This window comes from Monodon monoceros, unplaced genomic scaffold (assembly GCF_005190385.1).
Source record: "Monodon monoceros isolate NGI ecotype Baffin Bay Population unplaced genomic scaffold, NGI_Narwhal_1 Super_Scaffold_10, whole genome shotgun sequence".
Classification (NCBI taxonomy): domain Eukaryota; kingdom Metazoa; phylum Chordata; class Mammalia; order Artiodactyla; family Monodontidae; genus Monodon; species Monodon monoceros.
Genome location: NW_021703766.1, coordinates 29,135,277 through 29,159,503, shown reverse-complemented (window position 1 = coordinate 29,159,503; position 24,227 = coordinate 29,135,277). Strand labels below are relative to the sequence as shown.

At 49.6% G+C, this 24,227-nt stretch overlaps 1 protein-coding gene across 1 annotated transcript; it reads left to right on the top strand.

Moving 5' to 3' along the window:
- The first annotated feature begins 12,110 nt into the window (after window positions 1-12,110).
- On the top strand, window positions 12,111-18,000 carry IRX6 (iroquois homeobox 6). Its single transcript, XM_029211557.1, has 6 exons — window positions 12,111-12,692; window positions 13,679-13,936; window positions 14,605-14,714; window positions 14,909-15,216; window positions 16,008-16,610; window positions 17,553-18,000. Exons 1-6 carry the CDS (start codon window positions 12,648-12,650, stop codon window positions 17,558-17,560), a joined length of 1,332 nt encoding a protein of 443 aa, XP_029067390.1. The 5' UTR covers window positions 12,111-12,647; the 3' UTR covers window positions 17,561-18,000.
- The last annotated feature ends 6,227 nt before the right edge of the window (window positions 18,001-24,227 follow it).

Sequence of the window (24,227 nt, the reverse complement as noted above, 5' to 3'; positions counted from 1 at the left end):
TTCTGTGACCACAGATGATTGGTCCAGCCATAATAATACTAGACCAAAAATGGACCAATCAGATTCTCTCTCTCAGGGATATGACACTTATTAAAAGGGACATAGCTATTGGAGGCCGAGACTGCTTGAAGGCAACCTTCTGGAGAGAAAGTCTTTGAGCCTCTTGCTGAGACCTCTGGATATGTTTCCCTAAAGTGGGATTTCTAACTCATCCTTTCATCCACTGCTCATTTACCTTTTTGTTCTTAACTGAGCCAGGCTCCATCTGTTGCAGCAACCAAAAGAATCTTGACTAATACCTGTGTTAAGCACCCACCCTCGAGACAGAGGCACATCACCTTGAGCCTTCCCACTGCCCATGACCTACTTTTCTGTGTTTCTCTCCCAAACTCAGCAACTTTAGTCACTTTCTTTTGGAGCCCTTACAGAATGGTACCACTTGGAGGGTGGGATAGGAAACAAGCTGACAGTGTGTACTGGGCAAGGGTTAGAGCTCTAGAAGATGCTGTATCTCGTCAGCTTTGTCATTTATGACACTGCTAGATCCCAGAGCAGCTAATCAGAGACTCAGTGGGACCCAACACCCTTTTCAGTCTGTCCCCATCACCTTCTCTGGCCCCATCCCATCCATGCCTTCCCATATACCCTATTATGATCCCCAATATCTCACTTCATGGCTCTGCCTATGCTGATTTCCTCTCTTACCTAGAATGACCCCTCCTCCTTCTCTGATCAAAAACCCAGCTTGCCTGTCACAGCCAGCTCATTTCCCGATCTTCTGCACAAGCTATAAGGCACAATTAGTTAAGATTAGTCACTCCCATTGCCCTTTATGCTTATTCTCCCTCATTACACTTAACGTGTTATGGTATTATTATCTGATTTATTTCATGTCTGTGCCCCCATTGGACTAGTTGTTATTTAAATACGTCTTCCTTCATAGGATTAATGCCACCAAATTACCTATTATGTGTCTATGTAGATAGAGGACTTCTAGGTTCCTTCCTTCCTTCCTTTCTTTCTTTCTTTCTTTCTCCATCCATCCTAAAACAAGAGATGCAACCTCATGGAGGAAAAGTCTGCAAAGGTCCAATTCTTAAATGCCTAAGTAGAATGTATCATAAATGCTGCCCTGTAAGTGTGCCTAGCTCTGCACATAACTAAAGGGGAAAGTGTACAGAGTGGGGTGAGAGAGAGTAGAAGATGGGGAGCCATGTAAAGGGAAGGCTAACAAAGAAGAAAGAAGGTCAGTCTCAGTAGATTCTCCTCGTGCTGCTAGCCAGCTTCTGTGTGACATAAGTCCTTTTAGAACATGGTCTTCCATCAGGAGGGCTCATTCAAATGTCCCATGGACACTAAGAGAAAAAAATACTGATCTCTGTACTGAGGAATAATACACACGTGTCCAAAAGAGGGATACCTATGTGCATGTTGGAAAGAGGTACAAGTAGATGGTCAAGTGAATGAAGGATACTCATTGTGTATAAAGTAGCAAACATTTCTGAGTGGTCACAATGTACCAGGGACAGCTCTTTGTGCTGTACCTAATAATCTATTAAATCGTCAGAAGAAACTGTGGTAAGCTTGTTATTCTCATTTTCTTGATGGGGAAATTGAAAAACAGGAATTAAGAAACTTATTCAAGATAATCATGGCTGGAAAGTGTTGGAGCCACAATACAGGCAGCCTGTATATCATGCAATACATATAGGCTGCCTACATCCAGACCTCCGACCCCCATGCTATACTGTCATTAATTGTGTGTGTGTGTGTGAGAGAGAGAGAGAGAGAGAGAGAGATGGAGAGAGACAGAGAGAGACAGAGAGACAGACAGAGATTGAGAGATTATATATAGTTTATACTTATATGGCTTATATTAACCTAGAAAATATCTGGAAGGCAGCCAAGAAACTGTTAGGAGTCTGTGCCTCTGGAGAGTGGGGATGAAATAATCAGATCACTTACTTGTCTCTTTGCAACCCCACTACACTGTCTCTCAGGAGTTCATTCAGCTGTAAGTAATAGAAAACCCAATTAACAGAGACTTAAACAAAACCAGTTTATTTGTCTGACATAACCAGCAGTCCAGAGGTAGTGTTTTACTGGCTCCCTGATAACAGGGCTACTTCTTTGCAATTAGCTTGACCTTACACTCTTGGTAACTCTCCTTCCTTGCTTTATTTTTTCCTCTACAGCATTTATCTTCGTCTAGCATCTCTATATTTTACCTATGTACCTTGGTTATTGTCTGTCTCCTGCACCAGAATGTCAGCTCTAGGAGGATGGGAACTTTTTTTGTTCACAGCTGTACCCCAGCACCCTAGAATCCTACCTGGTACAGAGTTAGTGCTCAATAAACATTTGTTGAACCAATGAATGAATGGATGTTGCTGCTTCAGTCATCACATCCATGTTCAAGACTGAAAAGAGAGGGCAAGTGCCACCATTGCTTCTGTCCTCTTTTATCATGAAAACAAGTGCTTTCCCAGAATCCTCCACACAGACTTCCTCTACGTCCTATTGGCCAGAATTGGTTCACACGGCACGCTCCTCTTCCCCGTCCGAAGATGCTAGAATCCAGGAGTAGGTGGTTACAACTTCACATGGCCACGCCAGCCAACATCAGGACGTGCTTAGCCAGGAAGGAGCAAGGAGTGGATATCAATTAGACAATCAATCATATCTCCCACAGACAGTCTGGCTTTTTACCACATGAATATTCTACTTTAATTTTATATATTCCTTTTTCAATTTTTTTTCTTTTTTAATTTTTTAACATTTTAATATTTTTATTTTATATTGGAGCATAGTTAACAACGTTGTGTTAGTTCCAGGTGTACAGCAAAGTGATTCAGTTATACATATATACGTATCTATTCTTTTTCAAATTCTTTTCCCATTTAGCTTATTACAGAATATTGAGCAGAGTTCCCTGTGCTATACAGTAGGTCTTTGTTGGTTTATCTATTTTAAATACAGTAATGTATACGTGTCAGCAACATGGATGGACCTGGAGATTATCATATACTAAGTGAAGTAAGTGTGGCAGAGAAAGACAAATATGATATATCGCTTATATGCAGAATCTAAAAAAAAATGATACAAACAAACTTATTTACAAAACAGAAACAGATTCACAGACTTAGAGAACGAATTAGTGGTTACGGCGAGGGGGAGAGTGGGGGAAGGGATAGATTAGGAGTCTGAGATTGACATGTACACACTGCTATATTTTACATTCTTCTTGAATACAGATGTCCAGGCCACACTTGAGGCTTGCTCAGATTCTCAGAGGGCGAGGCTGGGCGTGTGTGCCTTTTAAAGATGCTCAAAAGATTTCAATGCACCATCCATGATAAAAAGAACTTTCCAGAGAGTCTGTGCTTATAGGTAGCAGCAGAGGAGTTTTTAAGTCCTGGAAAAGGAAGTGTGATCTGACTCCCAGAGAGATGTGAGCCCAAGGGACCTTTGTAGATCACGGAACTCAGGCTCTCCATTTTGCAGCTGAGTAAACTGAGGCTTCCAGAGGGACAGAGAATTGTCTAAAGCCTCCCAGGCAATCAGTGGCAGGGCCAGGGCTAGATTCCAGCATTGTCTCTCAAACCAGTGCTTTGCTCCCATAAACTCTCCGCCACCTTTTTCGCCATCATCAAGTGTTTACAGCCAGGGGCAGGACCCTCCCGTTACTCACATTTAACTTTTACAGAGAAACAGCCAAGTATCAACTTTCCCTTTCTCCGTTAACTGCATAATCTACAGTAATAAATTAGTCCCCAAGCAAAAAGATGCCCTTAATCCCCACACTGCTTTTTCATATCCCTGTGGTGTTTATAATGTAAAAGGAGTTTTAGTGGTTAATATCCACTCTCAGGCTTCCCCTTTATATATGTATAAATTTATATTTCATAATTATAGTTGCAGGTTTCCCCTCTGCTCTGCCTCTGCCCTTGAGCTAGAGAGTGACACAGGAAATGGTTTATGTTCTCTGGTCTACACTGACAGTCTAATCCCGCTTGTGTGTTTCATGCTGTCTCCGTCAAGTCCATTTTCTCTCGGCTACTGTGCCCAATGTCTCCATCTCCACGGACTCAAAGCAGCATGTGCCTGGAGCAGATATAGGCAGCCCCCCTCTGAAGGACTACAGCTTTGGGGCAGCGGGTTTCAGAAATGCAGGTGAGGAGACCCAAGGTCCTGTTGGTGGATTTATTACTGTTGATTAAATGCCTCATACTCGGCGCCGTGCCTGTGTGATTACTATGAACAGTGCAAACTTTCTCTTTTGAGCTCTCTATGAGAATAAACCTGAACAATCAGAAAGCAGAAGCATGTGTGGCTTTAAAACTGCCAGGGGAAATCTGATATAGCAAAACCCAAATGAAAGAGCAAGGTACCGCCTTCGCAGAGATGGGAAGAGCTGCCAGGCTACCTCCCAAAGCCTGTATAGAAATCCAAGGTCAGACTTCATGCTTTCTTGCAAAAGGTGCTAGAACCCCTGAGAGGAACAAGCATCAATTCAGAGACCCGTTGGTTCCTGGGTTGTCTCAAATGCTAATCGGTTATGTGACCTGAACCAGAGGCTTAATCCCTCTGAACCCCAGTTGCTCATCTATGAAAAGAGGATAAGAAAACCTCCCCTATTTAACCTCCAGAGTGACTGGGAGAACGGAAGAAAGCAACTTATGAACCTGTAATACAGGTAATATGGGTAATGTAATACCCATGTAATATGGGTAGATTTGAAGCAACTGAGTCATAGGTGCCCTAAAATTCCAGCTCTGTATTGCTCCCTCCCCTACGCCCATCAGCCAATATTTATAAGAGACGTATTTTCCTAGCCATTTAGACATTATATATGGCCCTAGTCTTCAGTCAAAGGCAAACGTAAAAAATATCTGCTGAGAATCCAAGGTGCTGGCGTCAACAGGATCAAAATATCCATTTAGCTGCTCCATTTTTTTTCATTTCTACACAGATATTTGGTATTACATAGACTTAAAAACGTAGGGAAAGCCAACCACCTGCTATAAAAAAAGAACATAGCAGCAGTTCAGATCATTTGTTTATTAGGTGAGGTGGTTATTTCTTGAAACCACATCATCTCAACAATTAAGCATTTAATTGGAAATGTTATTTTCCCCAGACTTTAAGGCCAACAGCTTCAGTTCAAGCCCCAGATTTTCAGAACTAGCTCTATTACACTGGGCAAGTTAAGCTCTCTTAGGCTCAAACTTCTGTAAAACAAAACAAATGATATCTAATTTCAGGTATACATTATAGCTCAACTGTAAACCCCACGGGGACAGAGATTTTCATTGTCTCACTGCACTAAATCCGCAGCCCCTAAGTCCGTGCTCTTAAATAACAAGCGCTCAGTGAATGCTTAGTGAAGGGATGAAGGAAGGGTGACATAAAAAGTGCTTAACCTCACGCCTAGAGTCTTGTGAGCATTCAGTAAACATTAAGCCGCTTTCCCAAATTATTATGGTGCTAGATAAGTGATTTCACGATGATGCTAGAATATTTAACTCATTCAAATGCAGCGTGCATGAGGGCAGGAACCTGTTTCGTTTAGTGTTGAATCCTCACCTCCTTGAACCATGCCCAGCATTCAGTAGACACTCAGTAAATATCCATTGAATGAATGATATGGGCTGTTCTTCCCAGACGGGCCAGGTGCTAGTTGAAGAGAAAGACCAGCACCGGGATTTTCTTATATTCTCACCCGGACTGTGTGTGCACAAAACATATTCAAGCATTCATAGCATGGGAGGACTGCAGACTAACAGGGGCTCAAGATTGCTTAGAACCACCACCATCTGTCAATTACACGTAAGTGTCATGGGGGCTGGTTTTGACTCCAAGTAACAGAAACATCTTCTATTACCCCCTGAAACTCTTCCTGCAGACAGAATTTTGAGAGAAAATCGCACGAGAAAATACTCACTGAGAAATCCCACAACCTCTGTCACTATGAAAAATGTCATGGAAAAGGATTTTTCTTATAAAACAGCAACTTATGAAAGCAATCAGTGCTGGAAAGCTCAAAGATAGATGAAGAAAACTAGAGGAACAGATCCAACAGCTCTGGTTTTATGAATAGACGATTCCACCACCCCACTCATTTGTAAGATTCTCATGAGATCTTACAGCAGGTTATGAATCACCTTCATGATATCTTTAAATGGATGATCAATACTATATTTTCCCATAAAATGTTTGGTTTGAAATCCGATTTTAAGTGCATTAGAGTTTTTGTACACCGAATGGGTGAATGCCATAATAAATCGTCATCAAATATGAAAGAAATATAGCAGAGATTAATTGCCGTATTTATTTATGAGTCTATAAAACACCTTGTGACGGTCCTGGCACATTTTTGGGATACCAATTTGAACCTTCAGGAAAGTTAAAAGCATTAAAAGAGACTGCAAGGAGATTTATTATCAGAATGTTTTTAATTGCAGACCCAAGCAGACATGCAGGTATTAGAATGGCTATGCCCTTAAGGGGCATGTCTCATGTGTTTCTCTTCCCCCCCCCTTTAGAAATGATATACTTCCCGTATTTTTATTGATTTGTGAAGATTTGTCATAAATTACTCTGGCCAGCACGTGACATCACAAATGGTCCCAGCTTCCCTAAAGCAGTGGGCTCCAGGTGGCACAAAAACAGAAGGCTCCTGGCCTGTTCTAACGCTCAGCTTTAAAAGTAGGAGATGCCGCAGTGAAAGAGAATACCAGCAGGATGCAGCTCGTCAGACAATATGCATACGGCTTGAAGCTGCTCATACATATATATATATATATATATATATATATTTTTTTTTTTTTTTTTTTTTTTGCAGGACGTGGGCCTCTTATTGTTGTGGCCTCTCCCGTTGCGGAGCACAGGCTCCGGACGCGCAGGCCCAGCAGCCATGGCTCACGGGCCCAGCTGCTCCGCGGCATGTGGGATCTTCCCGGACCGGGGCACGAACCCGTGTCCCCTGCCTCGGCAGGCGGACTCTCAACCACTGCGCCACCAGGGAAGCCCCGAAGCTGCTCATATTTTAATTGAAGCCTTAAAGTCTATGACAGTGAACTCGTTTGGGAAGAACAATGACAAAATAGCATCTTTAAAAATTGCCAGTTAGCAACGGTCCAGTTAGATTGCTGTATGCAAAAACGCACAGTCCCTGGCTAGAGTCAGAGCCGGCACCAAATCAGCTCGCTTTCCCACTTGTCTAAGCCATGACTCTGTCCTCTAAGTGTACACTCAAGACCGCTCCTAGGCCCTGTCGCACAGGGGAAAAAAGACGTGGCATCTTATCCTAGCAAGTCCTTTTTTGTGGCTTCTTTCAGGTCTTTATTTTTTACATGCATTTTTGTTTCCCAAAGACTTTGGCTTCAAAAGCTGTTCCCTGGCCTTCAAATCCATACATCTGTCATTAACTTTCAATTTTAATTCCTTGAGATGCCTTGAGCTTATCATTAGAAAGATATCACCATCCAGAAGATAAAAATAATCAAGAATTTCTATACATAAAACCTGCTTTGTAAGTGAGAAGTTAATGCACCAACCCCCTCCCCCAGTCTACTGATGCAAAAACAAAGATTAAAAATATGTACATAAATATATATATAAATATATATAATTTGGTTAGTGACTATATATATACAGTCATATATATGTATAGCTTTCTGAAAATAGTCACTAACCAAATTCCATTCATTGTTTTATAAACTGTCATAGATATATAGACATAATCTTGGCTGAATTTTTCAGAGGTTTTTTGTTGTGGCTGGTTTTGTGTTGTTTTAGCTTTTTTTAAATATTCTTATCCATCACAGCTGGGTCTGTTTGCTGTTTTCTACTTTAATTAATGACCATCATCAAATTTCTAAAACTCCCAAAGTATTACAGAAGCTCTTTCATAATACAAGTTGATATAAAAGCATACAGTAGAGACCCTGAACTCGTGTGCTTACTGCAGCATCTCTTTAGATATTTTCTCTGCTAAATTACACGGTGATATCCCAGGGCACGACATCTCCAGCTGTATCTGGCTTTATGTATGTTTGAAATAAGGTCTTGTGGAAAGACCCAAAGTGGGGAGGTCTGAATTCTGGTTCCTCCTCTCTCATCTATTGGGTTATGTAATCTTAGATTTGCTTCCCACCTCTCCAGTTTCCTTATCATGAACCTTAAGTAAGGTAAAGCAGGGGTGTTTAGGATGGCCCCCAAGCATGCTACAAATGCAAAAGAATACCACATAGCAAAAGCTATGATTTTTAACTCTAAGCCCAGGTTTGTACCTGGCTCACTGACGCACCAGGATCGCTGCATTGTCTCGTTTTTTACTTTAACCGGAAGTTCATTCTTTCTTTCTCTTTGCCACCTTCCTGACAAGCAACATCAACACCCTCATCTGGGAATTATTGCCTTTTTATTTTCCCCTCCTGATGCCAGAGTCGCTGCTGACAATATGTATTCAGGCAAGGGGCTCGCTGTGTTTCACAATCAGATGCCACGCACACTACTTCCGTCAAAACAATTAGTGTTCATTTCGGTTTTACTCGGGGAGACCTGCGGTGACTGATCAGTATAAATTATAGATGCTTCTGTCCAGATGCACTTGTTCATTCATGCATAGATTTGAGGAAATTTCATTCTTCCCAGTTCAAAAACAGTCACTAAAAATCTCATACTTAAAAAATATAATTTAGCACATTTTCATCGGTGTTATTTTATCCATATACTTACGCATTCCATCTATGACTTGAGGCATTTGAAGTTGATTTGGGGCATTTTGGAGTGATCATCCCCTCCCTGTAAAATGTGCTGTCTTTCTAAATCATTAGGAAATCATGGCTGTTTAACTCAAAATAGTGCAATGTGATTTTTTGCGTGTATGGTACCTGCACTCAGGTTTACTGTCAAGACACATCCTTTACTCTGCCTGCTCAGGACCTTCAGTGCATTTCAAGCAAAGCAACGTGAACTTCAAATAAACGATGTGGATTAGCGCTCTCCCTCCTCCAAATAGGCCTTTGACTGTTGACTTTGTTTTAATGAGCAGCTAGAGGAACTATCAGGGCATGTGGCATAATACAACAAAAGAATCTGTATCATCTGTGTAAAACATTTTAGGTGGAATGACTCCCTTAAATGTAACTGGGAGGGTCTGTATTTCAGAGGCTTATTTACTTGCTTCAGTAAAATTCAATGCGTACACATAGACAATTGGGCATTTTTCCCCAAACTAAATTAGACGGCGCTGAATAAGCAATGAAAAGCCAGCACGGTGGAGAAGCTCAGAGCACTTTGGCTGCAGAGGTGAATGTCTGTCGACAGTCAGGAGGACAAGAGCAAATTCCACGGCAGCTTCCCTGAAGCACTTTCCAGGAAAGACTTCTTTTCACCTGAGGTTTCTGCCAGTCAGAGGTTGATACTGGTTGAACCTGATGGTTTGGTTTTGTAATGAGGGCCCCAAAATAATGGGAAAAGGCACACTTCATAGGACCCCTTTTTAGGGAACATAGACCTCTTTTTAAGGTGGTGACAATCAAACGTCAGCGGCACCAGGTAGGTTTGCTTTGGGTGCAGCCTCTCCCCAGGAAAGAAATGTTAAATCAAGGTCTCCCATGCCTGGAAATTGCAGCCTTCCTCCCCAAGACATCCTGATACCTTAAAGCAACTTTGGACACAATAGAAAGATGCCTTAACAGAAAACCTGCTCTTTTGTTTGTTTTCTTTTCTGCAGATGAAGAAAAAATGCTGAAGCATCTTCAGAGTCTCACCTCCCAATTCACTTCACCACTGTTCTTCCTCCTCTTTTCTTTCTCTTTTGAAAAATCGTGTTGCTTTTCTCGAATCCTGGAGAGCAAAGACAAGAGGTAGGCCTGGAGGCCCTGCACACAGCATTGATACCGCAGAGGTCTTATAAATCAGATGAAAATCAATAAATTCTATATGGTAGTTTCTCCTTTGCAATCAGGTTGCCAGGGGACAGAACTAATGCTTTTTCTTCACCACCCTCCCCATTTTTCTGTCATAAAAAAAAAAAATCTGCTTAGGAACGAATGGGCAATCAAAGCTGCTGAGTAAGTATTTCAACTACCTAATTTTATTACTTTACAATTGACATACCTTCCCTCTGGAAATGTTTGCAATTAATTAATTAGCAGTAACCTTCCCCAAGGGACTAATTTAATGAATTCTCTCCAATTCTTACGTTTAAAAAATAGCTTAGATGTATCCAAGCTGCAAACGTGTAGATGGCTCCAAAGTGCATTTTGAAAAATCGAGGGATCTTATCTATTACGGTGAATTTTTATCACTAAATCAATCCGGCGATAACTATAATTCTTTTTCTAACTAGGAGTTTCCCGGGTTGAACGCAAGGTTTCTCCAAGGTAACGACACTGTAGCAGCAGCCAGGAAACCTCGCTGGGTTTGTTCGTATTTAGAATGGAGCTTGTCCTCATGTTAATAATCTCTTAGGCGGAGGAGTCTTCGGTTTGCACTTATCCAAGCTCGGTGCGCGTTCTGCAGAATATGTAAAGAAAAAAGAAGCCGATGTCCTTCTAAAGACGTCGCTGGCTTCCGGGCCTACCCGTCTTCTCTGAAAGGTGCCGAAGGAAAGCTCGCGGCCAGGGATTCCGGACCAGGGCCCCAAACCTTGTCCGTCCCCTGGGCTTCCTCCTTGCCTCGCCAGAACCCAGGGCAGAGATACGGGTTGTTCCTAACCTCTGCGCCACACGTTCTTGCGTTTCAACTAGAAAATAAAGCCGGGCCCTTGAACCAACCCCGCCGCCCCGATTCCTCCGGAGAGGGCCTGGGGGTAACGTTTTTGTAAACTGTAAAGCGCGGTGACCCCGTGAACGAAAGGCGAGGCATTCGATCCCGGTAGCATCCCCCGAAACGCCACCCACCACCACCACCAGGCCGGCAGCCCCTTTACGCCCCCAGACGTCGCAGGTTAGAGGCCCTCAGCGGGGAGGCTCCAGGCCTGGGGATTGAGCCTTTGGGAGTGCAGGATCTACGGTGCTTGCAAACTGGCGGCCGCTTGCCTGGGAGCCAGGCCTGGAGGACACGGCCCCCTCCCAGGCACCAACGAGCTCGTCCGCCCATCGGTGCCCTTTTGAGAGCCCCTGGGATGGAGGGGGTGGTCAGACCGCTAGGCCCAGCCAGGCGTCCCAGCGGAGCGCAGGGAATGGGCCGCCCTCCCCGCGGGCTGAACCGCGGCTCGCCAGCGCCACCCCCAGCGGAGCGCGGCGGCTGCAGCTCGGCCCCAGCGCCTTCCTGCGGCTCCCCGCTCCCCCGTGGACACAGTTCGCCGTGCGCACGAGGCAGCCAAGTCTCGGCTTCGGAGGAGACGCCCAGGAGTCTCAGCCCGTGGCCTGCAGATGCCAGGGGTCAGACTTGGCGCCTTTCCTGGCGGAGTCCGAAGGGGGGATCTGAACCTTGACCTCGAGGGGGCGCTATTCGGCCTATTGGAGGGCCTGAAAGCCGCAGAGAAGCCCCGGGGTCAAGGCCCTGGCAAAGCCCCGGGCATGGAGAGCCTGCATCGAGCTAGAGTCCTAGGGAGACTGGGGCGGGGAGCCAGGTCCCCGAGGACAAAGACGGCCGGAACAGTGGGATCCACTGACGCTGCCCAGCGCTGCCCCAACGAGCTCGGGGCCTGTGGCGCGAACAAACTTTCCTGCAGCGGAGGGGCGGGGTGGGGGGGCCGGGCTGGAGGCTTCTCCCCCGAGCTTCTGCTCTCCTCCACCTGCCAGCTTTCAACCTCCGCCCAGCCTTCGCCCACCCCTGTTTCCTCCCCTCCCCCGCGCGCCTCTATTCAGTTAGACTCCTCATCTCTCTCCTCTCCCCTCCTCCTTCTCCCTCTAGCCTTTCTCCCCCGCTTTCCTCCTGTAGTTTCTCCTGTCTCTTCTTTTGTATTCTCTCCTCCCTCGCTGCCCGGTGCTTCTCTCCTCCTCCGGGCCGCAGGGGAGGAGGTAAACGCGCTGCGCCCGGGGCCTGCGCTGCACAGTGGGAGGCGTTTCTGCTACTTCTCCCGGGTAATTTGGTGAGATTGTACGTGCGCGCGCGCGTGAGTTTAAGGCGAAAACGGTAGGATTCTGCGCCAGGCAGAGAGGGTCAGGGTCTTTGACTTTCCTCACCAGCTGCACAAACCTCCCGGAACAAGTGTGAGTGTGGTGGGTGCGCGCGCGCGCACGGGCTGGCTGCGCTTGGCAGGCTTGGTGGCCCGGGGCCCCAGGGCTCGGGGGCCCGCCTGGCAGCCCGGGATTACCGTGACGTCACATTGAGCCTCTGGCCACCTTGGACTGGGGCACCACGGGAGCTGCACGGCCCCGCGCCGCGCCTCACCTTGCCTCGCCACCGCGCGCTTTTGGGAACCCGCATCCTCTCCTTTCCCCTGCCCATCCATGGGCCCTTCTGTCTTCCGGACCACGCGGGCCGGAGGGGAGCCTTCTGGAGCGCAGGGCTCGGCAGCCGGGCTGCCTTCGGCTCTGCCTCCAGTCGCGCCAAGCGGGCGGAGGACCCGGCGCTGGGCACCGGCAACCGTGTAAGGAACCGAGGCCGCGGACGGCTGGAGGCGCAGAACCGCGAGGCAGAGGCGGGAACTCGCAAGAGAAGAGGGAGGTGGGTCACGGACAGCCACCATGTCCTTCCCGCACTTTGGACACCCTTATGGCAGCGCTTCCCAGGTAAGAGCCGCCCCCTTGGGGGATGGGGGCGGGCTGGAAGGAGGGAGCGCCTAGCGCAGGAGCCCGCTCGTAAACGCCCCCCTCTCACACGAGTCCCCGGGGAAGTCAGAGAGCGGGCACCTGGGTAATGCACCACCGACCCCTCTGGCAGCCCCAATCCCTGGCTGAGAACGTTCAACTCCCCCAGCGTAAGCTGGAAAATCGTGGGATCCGAAACTTGGGCACTCTGGCCACGAGCTCCGTGAGGTGGGTGGGATCTCGGGAATCTTGTACAGATATCCGAGGTGGCCAGGAGAGTCTCAGACTTCCAGTCCAGAGCCCTGTCCATCTCACTGTTTTTCTGGGCTTGTTCGTTTGTTGTCCTCTGTTCTTTTTCTTCCCTTTCCATGGGCAGGTCCAAGCGCTCTGCTTCTGGTTCCTTCGATTTTTCCAGACCTGGGTGGGTACTGTACAGTGACAGGGTTTCCTGGGGAAATTCTGGAGAGCCCAGCCCTGTTCAGTTCTCCGCAGAGTGCCAGAGGACTAGTCCCACTTGACCTCTGCCCCGCTTTGTGATCTAGGATAAGCCTCCGACTCTCTCTAGCCCTCACTCCCTATCTATAAAATGGGAGCAGGAGTGAGACGTGGTCTCTAAGCCTACCTTCAAGTTCGGCCTTTGCAGGATCCTGTGACTCCGGGGAGGGAGGGCTCGCGAGGGAACTGGCCGAGGTTGGCTTCTGTGATTTGGGTTTTAGAACCTTCTCATGACCCGGAGCCCCTGGAACTCTGGAGTTTAGCAAAGGTTTAGGGGTATTTATAAAGGCAGTTTGGGTAAATTGCGTCTACGGACAATTCCTGTCCCAGTCCTCAGCAGAACGCTCAGCACAGCACAAGGTGGCATTTAGTTTATATTGAATGAAGGAACGATCTGGCAGTTCCGCCGCTGGCTCCCGCCAGCCCGAGGCGCCGGTCTCTGACCTCCGGTGCCCCCTCTCTCGCCCCCGTAGTTTCTGGTGTCTGCAAGTTCCAACGCCACTTGCTGCGAATCCGCCCCGCGCTCGGTCCCAGATGTGGCCTCAGGCTCCACCCCGGCGGCCGCGCTCTGCTTCGCACCCTACGACAGTCGGCTGCTGGGCAGCGCGAGGCCCGAGCTGGGCGCGGCCTTGGGCATCTATGGAGCTCCCTACTCGGCCGCTGCAGCTGCCCAGAGCTACGCAGGCTACCTGCCCTACAGCCCGGAGCCGCCCACGCTGTACGGGGCGCTGGTGAGTAGCTGGGGTGGAGCCTGGGTCTGTGCGTCAAAACCTACCCTCCTGGGGGCAGGAGCGGCAGGGGCGAAATCCAGTGTGATGTCTCCATCTAGGAAGGACTCACAACTCCGAGGAAAGGAAAAGGTTAGGACTGTATATAAAGAAAAAAAACATCTTTACAGTTTACAGGAGTCCGTCCTGTACCTCTATTAATTGCGTGAGGTAAATAAGTCATCACTAGGCTCAGGGTACACATGAGGAAACTGAGGTGCAGAAGGGCCCGAATAACCTTACCCAAAGTCACAGAGATAGAAAGGGTCAGGGAATAGCTCTGGAAGGGGAGTAAAGAAAGTTCCCCAGCTGGTGGGAGGGGGGAGGGGCTGGGGGGGACAAGTAGTAACAGTAATCTTAACAGCTAATATTTAACTATCGCTTATTCTGCACCAGGAACTCTGTCAAGCGTTCTTCTTCAATAACCTCTAGGCATTATTGTTATCCCATTTTACCAAGGGGAAACTGAGGCATAGAGGGGTTAAACAACTGTGCCCAAGATCACACAGCCAATGCGAGTGGTGGTACTGCAATTGGAACCAGACTTGACTCCAGAGTTCACACCCTCAGCAACTCCCCACCCCTCTTCCTCCCCAGATGTAGTGCTGAATTCTTCCTTCCTCCCCCACCAGAATCCACAGTATGAATTTAAGGAGGCTGCAGGGAACTTTACACCCGGCCTGGCGCAACCAGCGGCCTATTATCCCTATGAGCAGAGCCTGGGGCAGTACCAGTATGACCGGTAAGGCATGGGGCATTGGCGGCTGGCATCTCAAGTCCTTTCCCCCCTTCCGGGCCAAGGTAGGACCAATCCACAGAGCATGGGGGGATGTGTGCTAGGATGGGGAGCAGAACCTCACTTCCAGGACGTAAACAGTCTCCTGACTGCAGCCCCAGGTTCCTCACCCCAGAACTGTGAGTCAAGTTCTCCCCCAGGTACGGATCGGTGGAGTTGGGTGGCTCTGGGCGCAGAAAGAACGCCACCCGGGAGACCACTAGCACACTCAAGGCCTGGCTCAACGAGCACCGCAAGAACCCCTACCCCACCAAGGGCGAGAAGATCATGCTGGCCATCATCACCAAGATGACCCTCACCCAGGTGTCCACCTGGTTCGCCAACGCGCGCCGGCGCCTCAAGAAAGAGAACAAGATGACTTGGGCGCCCAAGAACAAAGGCGGGGAGGAGAGGAAGGAGGAGGGTGGAGCAGAGGAATTGCTGGGCTGCCTAAATGGTGACACCAAAGGTACTGAATGTTCACTGCCCCAACCTGCGTGGGTTTCCAGCCATCAAGCAGTTTAATTGGCTTTTCACAACCACCCCGTGGGGTAGCTTTTAGGAAGGCACCCCCTTGCTTACCCTTGCATGTGCAGCCCCTGCATGCCTCAGGGCCTTTGCCTGTGTGGTTCCCTCTGCCTGGAATTCCCTACAGAGCCGGCTTCTTCTCTGCTTGAAAGTGCCACCTCCGAAAAGCCTTCCCTGGCCACCCACGCCAACTAGCTTCCCAAGTTATTCTCTATCACGTCAGCCTACTTTATGTGCCATACTTAGCCCCTCAGGGATGTCAACTCCCCTAGAAAGTGTCTTATCCACTGCTGTATTCTCTAAGTTCCTAATACCTAAATGCCTAAATGATGTCTGGAGCATAGTTGGTACTCAGTAAATATTTTCTCAATTAAGTAATACACACCAGCCACCTGTGGGTGTTGGAATTGGGTAAAAACTTTCCCTTGCTTTTTTAAGGCTGAGGAGCTGAGATCCAGGTCTTAGGCAGCGAAAAGTGGACATTTCCTTGGGGTATCGGAGGGGAGGAGTCTTCCAAAGGGTGGGGGCAGGTCTAGGGGCGGGAATTCTTTTCCTGCTGCGCAGCCGGCAGCCCAGGGGCAAATGTAGGAGGCGGTGTGGCCATCCTGGTGAATTACACTGAGAATGCGCTGAGCGGAGAGCGCGTTTGCTAAAAGCTTCTCAGGGATGGGCACTCCCGAGGATTTCCCTTGGGGCCTGGGGCTTTTCTCACTCGCTCCTGATTTCCCGCAGACGTTTCAGCTAGCCAGGAGGCTCGGGGGCTGAGTGACCTGGAAGACCTGGAGGAAGAAGAGGAAGAGGAGGCGGATGAAGAGGAGGCAGTGGCCACAGCTACGGACAGGCTGGCTGAGCTCCATCGAGACACTCAGTCGCTGCCGGCGGTACAGTGTGCCGCAACTCGAGAGGCCCGGCCGGAGCGCAAGGAGTGCAGTCTGGCGGCACCCCGCTTCTCGTTCACTGAGCCCCCCAGGTCGGGAGAAACCGACTTCCTGCGGGCCGAGCCAGGAGGCCCCACTTTGACCATGCACTACCCGCGCAGCGAGAAACCGCGCATCTGGTCTCTGGCGCACACTGCGGCAGCCAGCGGCGTCGAAGGTGCACCCCCAAACCTGTCCAGGCCACGAAGTCCTGAGTGCCATCTGATTCCTGGACAGCCTCCAGGCCCCGGCGCGCGACCCGCGGTCCCCAGAGACTCCGCGTGCGAAGAGTCTTCCCGAGTAGCCAAAGCCTTTGGAAACCCCTCGTTTGCCCAACAGGGCCTGCCTCTGGACTGTGCGCCACGCCCGCGGCGGAGGGCGCCGGCAGTGCAGTGCCAGTACCAGTCGGGAGCAGAAGGTAGTGGGCCCCCAACGGCGCTGGGAGTGTCTGTCCAAAAGACACCTTCCCCCGACACATACATCCATCCCCCGCCCCGGGTGCCCAGCCGCTGCACACTCTCTCTGCCTCTCCAGCATGCCCAGGTTCAGACCTAGCGCAAGATTGTCTCACAGCACTCCTTGAAACAGAAGCTTAGAGATAAAAGTTCTAGTTACCAAATCTTAAAACCAAATAATAGTACTCAGCTCAGAATGAGACAGTAACTTGCCTAGAAAACCCTTAGAAAGTCATTGAAGAGATGGACAGCTAATATCTCTCCAACGTTCAGCCAATGTGCCAGGTGGGCACCACCATGACCCTCTCCAGCACAGCCACCCTTGTCCCCTGCCTGCCCTTCAGAGGAAGCCAGCTGGCTCCTGCTGTTCCGGTGCCAAGACTTTGCCAGGGCTAGGCACGTACCAGGGCTTTCCCGGAAGTCTGAGGGGAAGGGCCAGTGCTTAAGTTCAGCTTGCAGCCCTCTGTGCCACCCACTAAATCCCTATGGGCGTCGCTCAGGTGGGTGCTGTCCCTGGAAAGCCCCGCGCCCCCCACCAAAAGCTCACCCCCAAGCAGGGCAGGACTGCCAATCAGTGTCTCCTGCCCCTGGCTGGTTCTCTGGCTGTGTTTGGTGGAAGGGAATTTCACCCCACAAAGGGACATTCCCGAAGCATTTGGCAGCCTCCAGCAATTACTGTCAGATTCTGCTCTTTGAAGTAATTTCTCTCAGAATTAGCTACTGGCTTAGAAAATTGGGTTACACTGTTATTTGAATTTACACATAACGGGGTCCAAATGCTACCTCTGGCAAGCAAATTGCCCCTAGACCTTTGATTCCCTTTGGATGAGACACCACTGACCTCAGATTTCCTAGGAATCACCACCAAGTGGCCCTCCGGTTTTAATCAACCTTTCCTCTCTCAGCAGGTTAGCGCAATGGCTGCGATTTGCAGAAGAATCTTGGAAATAAGCCCTACTTTTTGGAACTCACCTCCACACTAAGAAGCTGAGAGACCTCCCCAGGGTCTGGGGCTCTCACTTTGCCTAAGAGACAGACACACAGAAACCCTCCTACCGGCCCTCCTCGCACGCAGAGCTGGGAGTGGCTGGCAGATGTGCATTTTGTCAGATCCCACGGAGGAGGCGGCAGGGCACCTTGGGGAAGGTCAAGGGGGAAGGCTTGGCGAGTCTGCACCGTGCACGGACTCAGTATCCAAGTCTCCCTCTCCCCTCTGGATTCAGGGTCTGAAGCCACTCCCGCTCCTGCTCACTCCCATCACCCTCACTTTGTAACTTCAATGCTGACTTGGCCCCTAAGGACCACGTGGGTCTTCTCCCCCTCCCCACTCCTTGTGTGCTTCAAAATAATCCAACCGAACCCAAGCTGTGTGGCCTCTTTGCGACAGGGGAGCCTGATAAGGTCGGGGCGGAGGGGAGGATGAAATGTGGTTCTGGGGACAGGATGCAGATTTCAGTCCCTTTCAGAGCTGGGAGAGAAACTGACAAGGGAATGGTCAAGGCCACGGCGCCTGCGGCTTAGCCCACCGAACTGCGGCCCCAGCCAACTCGCAGAGCCCGGCAGACGCCCGGCCGATTCCTGGGAGTTGGGGAGGGGGGCGGCCACTGGGGGCGGGGAAGAGGCGGCGTGGAGCCGTCAGGATATTTGTGTGGAAGCTGCATTTGTTTCCGGGTTCGTACTTGGGCTTTAAGTTTGCTGGGAGGAGGGGCGATGGGGATCCTCTTGTCCGTCCCTGGGCGCACCGCTGGGACCCCCGCGCTCCTCCCCTCTGCCCCAGCGGCCAAGTGTGACAGCTTGCCGGGTCGATAAGAGGCGAGAGGGCGCATTCTTTCCATTTAATCTAGTGCCAGCAAACACTTCCGGTACAGGCCAACCAATGGGAGCTGACGGGCGAGGAAGGGGTCTTTGCCCCCCTGGCTAGCAGCGTCTGGAGTAGGGCTGGGGAGCGCGGGGGCGGAGATGAGACATTTAAAGATGCCGCTGCCGGCTCTGAGTTCGTGTCCTCGACGCAGTGGCTTCGGCTTTAGCCAGCGAGTGCGTTCGCCGCTGCACACGAGGAGAGACGGAGGCGAACCCGGGACAGCGCCCTAGTGGGGAGGTCCGGGCAGCTGATGCGGACGGGAAGGCGGGAGGGAGGGCAGCTGGGGTGTGCGCCTAGGGGCTGGATCCTCGGGAAGCTGTGTCTCCACTGCTGGGCTCCAGCCCGGCCGGAGGTGGCTGAGTGACAGCCTTCCAGACCAGCGCCCTGCCAGCTGACGGGCCGCTGAAGTCTGGGACGGGAAGGATCCACATCCTTGGGAGGAGATTTTAACAACCTTGAAGGCTGCAGAGAGGAAAAGAGGGGGTTAAAAAAAAAACCGAAGGGAACAGGCCACCTCCCCCTACCCCACCCTGCCTTTTTTTCTATAGAATAGTCAGAGATAATGAATTACAAAAGCACAAACCCCTTCCTCAGATGAGGAAACTGAGGCCAGATGGGAGGGCAGGGACTGGCTCAAGGTGGTGAAGAGGGACCCAGCTCTCCATTGAGGGTTCAAGGCCCCTTTTAGCTCCTGCCCCTCTCCCTAGCTTCCTGTTGGGAAACCACCTCTCTGCTTTCGTTTTGCTTCTGGGCGACAGCTGCTCCCACCCCCAGCCTCCCCAGGGACACTCCAGTCGCCCTCACTGACCTGCGGCTTAGGGTCCGGGAAATTAAACTGCGAAAAGATAAACATTATTTCCAGTCGGCTTTGTGGGATTAACGCTTGTAATAAAGCGCATTAGCTAGAGGTTTCTTTCAAGGCGCTCTCGACCCCAGCCCCTCCTAGGGGGCCAGGTAACCCCCTCGGGGGGCTGTTGAGGCTGCGGAAGCTTGTTCCTCTGGCCTCCAGTTGGGAGCGGGGCTCCCGCTAACCATTTAGTGGAGAGGAGAGGGGCCCTTAGCATCACGTCGAGTCAGATTTCCGGATGGGAAAGTGAAGGCCAGAGAGAAGGGACACACCTAAGCCGGGGTCATGTGGGCCTAGGATAAAGCGTGGAGGATGGTAGTGGGCGGGGGGTTTACCTGCACCCTGCCTCCAGCCATTCAGCCTTTATAGGACACTGAGCCTTGCGAAAGGAGGCCCAGCTATCAAGCAGGACCTCTAGAGGTGTTCTCTCTCTCTTGTCTAGGAGGTCCAGCCTCTCCCCCACCACAGCCCAGAGCAGGAGCCTGCGGCCCAGGGTTGTTCCAAAGACCTTGGGCCTGGTTAGCTGGAGGCAGAGGCGTGTCAGAAGGGCCAAAAAGAGTAGCCTCGAATCCCAGGAAACGGCTTGACCACCTCAATCCCATTACTACCTTGCTATGTGGCCGTGGACAGCCCCCTTCCCCTCTCTTAGTTTCCCCAGCTGTCAGGTACAGAGATGATGTAGTTCTTCATCCTGGTTCTCAGTGTTCACTCTGGAGCTGATGGTGGGCTCCAGGAGCACAGGTGAAGGCCTGAGAATGGCGAGTCTGAGCCTGTGATTATCCCAGCCTCCGGCCCCCAGCGGCAATCTGTTCCCACCATCTCTGCCCCCACTGAGATCCTCCTGCAAATCTCCCAATCTAATCTCCCAGAATCATATTTTGAATACTGTTTTGATTAAACACCAGAGCAAGGGGAGGGAGGATGCACCCTGCCGTCCTCAGCTGAGCCTGCTGGGGCCCGCAGACAGCTGGCCTGTGAGCCCTGCAAAGTGAGTGGCAGTCAAGGAGGCAAGGTGACTTTCTCAGGTTTGGAGAGACTGTAGGACTGGCCCTCCAAACTCCCTTGATGGCTCACGTGCTCCTTCCCTCAGCTGGGGAGAACCATTAGAGGACTGGGTAGAGAGAAGAAGCTAAGCCAAGGGAGCCACAACACGTGTCTTCTTCCTTTATTGATTCCTTTCCTGCCAGGAGTCAAGACATTGGCATTGGACTCACTAGATGATCTCTATGATCACTTTTGACTCAAACATCCTATGACCCTGGTAATGATGATAAGAGCTTCTGGAGCCCTTACCACGTGCCAGACTCAACTCCATGTCCTTTAAATGCACGGACTCATTTATACGTCACAAGGGTCCCAGGGACCATTATATTATACTTACTAGTGTGTCCATCTACCGAATGAGGAGACAGAAGCTCAGAGAGGTAAAATAACTTGATGTCAGTTATCCAGTTAGCAAGTAAAGAAGTCAAACCCCAAGTAGGACTGGTTCTAAACCACTAAGCTCTACTGTTAATGCATTCTCTTATTTTAAAATTCTTTTATTCCATTATGAATAAGAGCCTATGTCTTTGATACTCTGTCTATGAGTCTATTGTCTCATGCCTCTGGAACTCCAGGTTGCCCTTCTTCCTTCTCAGGAATATCCAGTGGAAAAGGACTTCTGGTGCCTCCTGGACCTGCCCCCATATCCTGGCTGAGAGCACCCCCCCATCCCACTGCCCACATTTCCCCGGGACATGGCTGTCTGAGACACCCCTGGTCAGTGTTTGGCAAAATGTAGCCCATGGATCTCCACCATCAAAGTCAGCCCATGACTAAAGAATCCCACTGGGAGGTTGCCTGGAAGATCTGCTTGTGTGACAAGCACCCTAGGAGGCCTCATCGGCCTCTAATCTGAGTAGCAGTGGCTGACCCTCAAGTGGTCAGACCCTAAATTCAGCCTGAGACCTTAGGATGCCTGCTGTCGGCCAAGAATAAATCACATCCCAGTAACAGGCGCAAACATTTCCTCCAGGATTTAATCTGGATTGGCATGCAATCGCCTCATCTGGTTCGGCTCCCCACGCCCCATCCTGAAGCTCAAAGATTTGTTGTTATTGGAGGGGGAGGAGGTGACCTAGGAGACGAACTTGCCTGTCCGAGCAGTCTGAAGACTAACTAGGATTCCAGGTTTGGAAGCATCTTTGGAGTCCCCCGCACTTCAGCATGTAAGAGAATTCTGTGCCCAAACACAAGCATGCAGTCCAGAATCACTACATATTTGGGGAAAGCCAACATCAGGAAGGGAAGACTGTATCCTAAGCAAAAAAAAAAAAAAAAAAAAGTGATGGAGGGGATGGGTCTCTCACTGTCTCCTGTTGCAGCCTTGGCTGCAATAGAAAGTTTTTTCTCTTTTGAACCAAATTCTTTCTCCACATCTCTTCTGAAATCAATTTACTGAACCAACAAGTCTTACTCTTCCCCATGATTCCTTCTTCTTTGTCCTACCCTCTATGCCTCCTCTTCCCCTCATCCTCTCAGTGGGACTTGCTTGGTCCTTCCTCTGAGATCAGTGTAAGAATGGAGTCCAACAGCTGTCTCCCAGTTATATGGTGGAGGACCCTCTCCGTTGGCATGATTTTCATTAAACACTGAGTTGGAGAGGGTGGAGAAATAGTGACCTGAGTCCTTGGGCAAGTCACCAAATGCCTCTGAGATTCAGCTTTCTCCTGGTAGGGGGGATCATGTTAAACCATGTAGCTCTTTCATAATTGCTCTAGCTGCCGTGGAGATGAAGATATAGATCAGTGTTACTTGAATGTTGGTCAGTGGCAAAGCAACACCCCTAATTTTTGCCAAGAGTTGGAGAGATGTTAAAGACAAACTAGCACCAACGGAGGCTTCTCCTTTGTGAATAAGAGGATTGAAAGAGAGTTGAAGAGGGAACCATTTGTGTCACTCTGAGATTCAGCATTATTTAATGCCATGACCAGCTCACATCACAGCTTGTACACATTCGACTGTTTGGTGAGTTAATCTGTATGAATGTAAAGGGTGATTATTATTGAAGAGATCATCAGAGACTGAGGTCTTCCCTCATTGCCTGGGTCTGTCTCCAAATTCCAACTTGGCTTTATTTAAAGTCTTAGACAACCTGCCTTAGAACAGTAATGTCCACAATGATAATGGTGATGAGTCTAGAGTATTTGTTCTCAACGCTGGTGGTGCATCAAATCAGCCAGGGAGGTGTTTGCCTTTGTTTTGATTTTCCATACCAACCTCCAAGCTGTACCTCAGACCAATTAAATCTAATCTCTAGGGGTGGGCCCCAGCAGTATTTTTGAAGCTTCTAAGTGATTCCAATGTACAGCCAAGGTTTAGAACCAGTGAACTACAACTAGGCTGTTTCTCCTTCCAGCCCCACTATTTTCTAGAAGGGTGTTGGAGTAAGGGATGGGGCTTGGCAGACAAAGTCTAGAAGCCTGTGGTTTCTCCCTGGAGTCTATGGACTTCACATTTTCCCCAGGGTAAAATGAGATACGATAGTTTATCACATCATTCACAAAGGAGCCCAAAGATGGATGTCATCCTGGACATCAAAGGCCAGTGTCAAGCCAGGGAGACCTCCTTGAGCCTTGCCCATCTCATATGCCAGCTGCCTGTACACAGAGTGGAAGACCCTAGGCACATGAGCCAAGTCATCCCCGGGACAGCTCAGAGGTGGCCCTGAGCTGGGTAAGAGCCCTTTGGGAGTGTTTCTTGGTGTTCCAGTTATGTATTGCAGAGGGAAAAGTCACCCTCAAACTTAATGGCTCAAAACAGCAACAGTCATTAATTTTGCTCACAGATCTGCTATCTGGGCAGGGTTCAGTGCGAATGATTTGTTTCTGGTCCGTGAGGTATTAGAAGAGGTATCTTGACTGGAGCTGGAGGATCCACTTCCAAGGAGGATGTGGGGTTCCAGCCCCTGCAGAGGTTTCCACCCTTGCCATGGGCTGCTTGAGTTTCCTTACATCATGGCAGCCAGGTTTCGAGAGCAAGTGTTCCAAGAGGCCTGGGTGGAAGTCACAAGGTTTCTCATGACCCATCCTCAGAAGTCCCAGGATGTCACTTCCACTGTATTCCATTGGTTAAGCGAGTCACTAAGCTTGTTCAGAGACAGGAGAGGAATTCAACTCTACCATTTAATGGGAGGCGTAGCATAGAGTTTGTAGTCATCTTTACCCAAATTGAGATCATAGCTTAAGGCCCAGTTCTGAATGCAGTTCCAGACTTTATTACTCTCCCATTCAACGTGTGGACTTGGGGTTCTGTCTTAGTCAGCTAGGGCTGCCGTAGCAAAATACCACAGACTGGGTGGCTTAAACAACAGACGTTTATGCTCTCACGGTTCTAGAGGCTGGGAAGTCTAAGATCAAGGTGCCAGCCAGTTTGGTTCCTAATGAGAGCTTTCTTCTTGGCTCACATATGGCAGTCTTCTCATGGCGTCCTCACGTGGTGGAGAGAGAGAGCTCTGGTGTTTCTTCCTCTTCTTATAAGGGCACCAACCCTATTGGATCAGGGTCCTACCTTTATGACCTCATTTGACTTTTATCACCTCCACACAGGCACTGTCTTCCAATACAGTCCCATTGGGGATTAGGGCTTCAACATAGGACTTCTGGAGGGCCATAATCATTTAGTTCATAACAGACCCTAACCCAGAACTCAAGATGGACAAGGTCAGTTAGGAAGTAGGTGACCAAGAAAAGGGTGCTGATTCTCTCACCAATGGTCCAGGCCAGCCCCTAGCCACAGAGGTGCTGGCTGGGGCAGGCATCTAGCTACCCATCATATCCCCCCATCAACGTCCTGCCCTGGGGACTTCCCTAGTGGTCCAGTGGTTAAAAC